Source organism: Austrofundulus limnaeus, unplaced genomic scaffold, assembly GCF_001266775.1.
Source record: "Austrofundulus limnaeus strain Quisiro unplaced genomic scaffold, Austrofundulus_limnaeus-1.0 Scaffold22, whole genome shotgun sequence".
NCBI lineage: Eukaryota > Metazoa > Chordata > Actinopteri > Cyprinodontiformes > Rivulidae > Austrofundulus > Austrofundulus limnaeus.
The window spans coordinates 3,571,290-3,572,636 of record NW_013952424.1 but is presented as its reverse complement, the minus strand read 5'-3'; the positions used below and the strand labels follow the sequence as shown (position 1 = coordinate 3,572,636).

The window sequence follows — 1,347 nt, the reverse complement described above, 5'->3', positions numbered from 1 at the left end:
CACACACACACATACAAATTTAAGAAAAACAAGGGTTACTTACAATATTATAACAGTAACAAACGGCGCAGACAACTAATCACAAGAAAGCTTGAATATAATTTTAATATTATTACTAATGCATATTATGGTGTAATTGAAAAACATGTTTTACTGCCTACCTATTAATATCTCCTTCACTTCACTCTTGACTTCATCAGTTGCAAAGACATCTTGTTCCAGCCAAAAGAGGCAGAATGATGGATCAAGGAATGCAGACATCAAGTAAAGGTTATCTCCAAATGGAAGATCTTCAGCAGGCTGAGCTGGCACATCCATTCTGACATTCACAAAGATCCCCTTAAAACGCTGATGAAGTGATGTTTGCAGTGCTTTTATGAAACCGACCAGATGACGAGTTGTATTCAGCATGCTGGTGAGATGACTGTTAAGGGACAGTACACAGGGGAGAGCTGCACTAACAGTCACTACTTTCTCCCCTTGTGTGAGGTCTGTAGCTTGAAGAAAAGGGGACAGAATTTCTACAAGTTCTTTAAGCTGACTCCATTCTCGAGCTGACAGACACAGCTCTTTATGTCCCTGAGTTTCCAGCAGAACATTTAGATTTTGGAGATCCAGATCAGTGACTGCCTCCACAAGGCGAAGCGTTGAGTTCCATCTTGTTGATACAGCAGATGGGATGCTGTGACCGGCTCCATATTGACCCTCAAATGCTTCCTTCATGCTACATGTAGAATGCAGCAAACTGCAAAATCTTGTCAATTTTGCCATTGCATTGTTTATACATTTTGTTTCTTTCAGTCCATCTCGCACAACAAGTTGCAGGGAATGTGCAAAGCACTGTAAGCGCTGCTGCTGGCAACTTCTCTGGATGGATTCCACATCATCCTGGAACTCTTCACTCATTTCCTCCCATAAGTTGCCATTTTCCAGATCATTGTCACCATCTTCACTATCAGTCACAGTAGAGGGGAAACAAACTGTGAAAGCTTTTTTCATATTAGCAGCATTATCAGAGATGATGTAATCTAATTTGTGTTTTATGTTAAAGTTGTCACATATCTCTTCAAACTTTTCACTTATCCTTTGTCCAGTGTGTGACCCTGTGAAACGCTCACAACTTAAAAGAACTGACTGTAGTTTTGGGCCATTCTTCTCAAGTTCCATAAAATGAGATGTTATACCTAAGAAGCCACGCATGCTCCTGTCAGTCCAGATATCCACAGTCGCAGAAACAGTGTCTGTCTTCTCTAACTTGGATTTTATCTTGGACATTTTTTCTGCTGCAAGCTCACTCAGACGCCTGGTTACTGTGCTGCGACTTGGTGGGCAGTATTTCTCCTCTAC

The 1,347-nt window shown here is 41.1% G+C and overlaps 1 protein-coding gene across 1 annotated transcript; it reads right to left on the bottom strand.

Moving 5' to 3' along the window:
* Positions 1-161: 161 nt before the first annotated feature.
* On the bottom strand, positions 162-1,347 carry LOC106514833 (zinc finger BED domain-containing protein 1; the record flags this gene model as incomplete). Its single annotated transcript, XM_014004284.1, is given in 1 exon segment — positions 162-1,347. A coding segment is annotated over 1 exon segment (1,186 nt), but the record flags the coding sequence as incomplete, so codon positions are not given.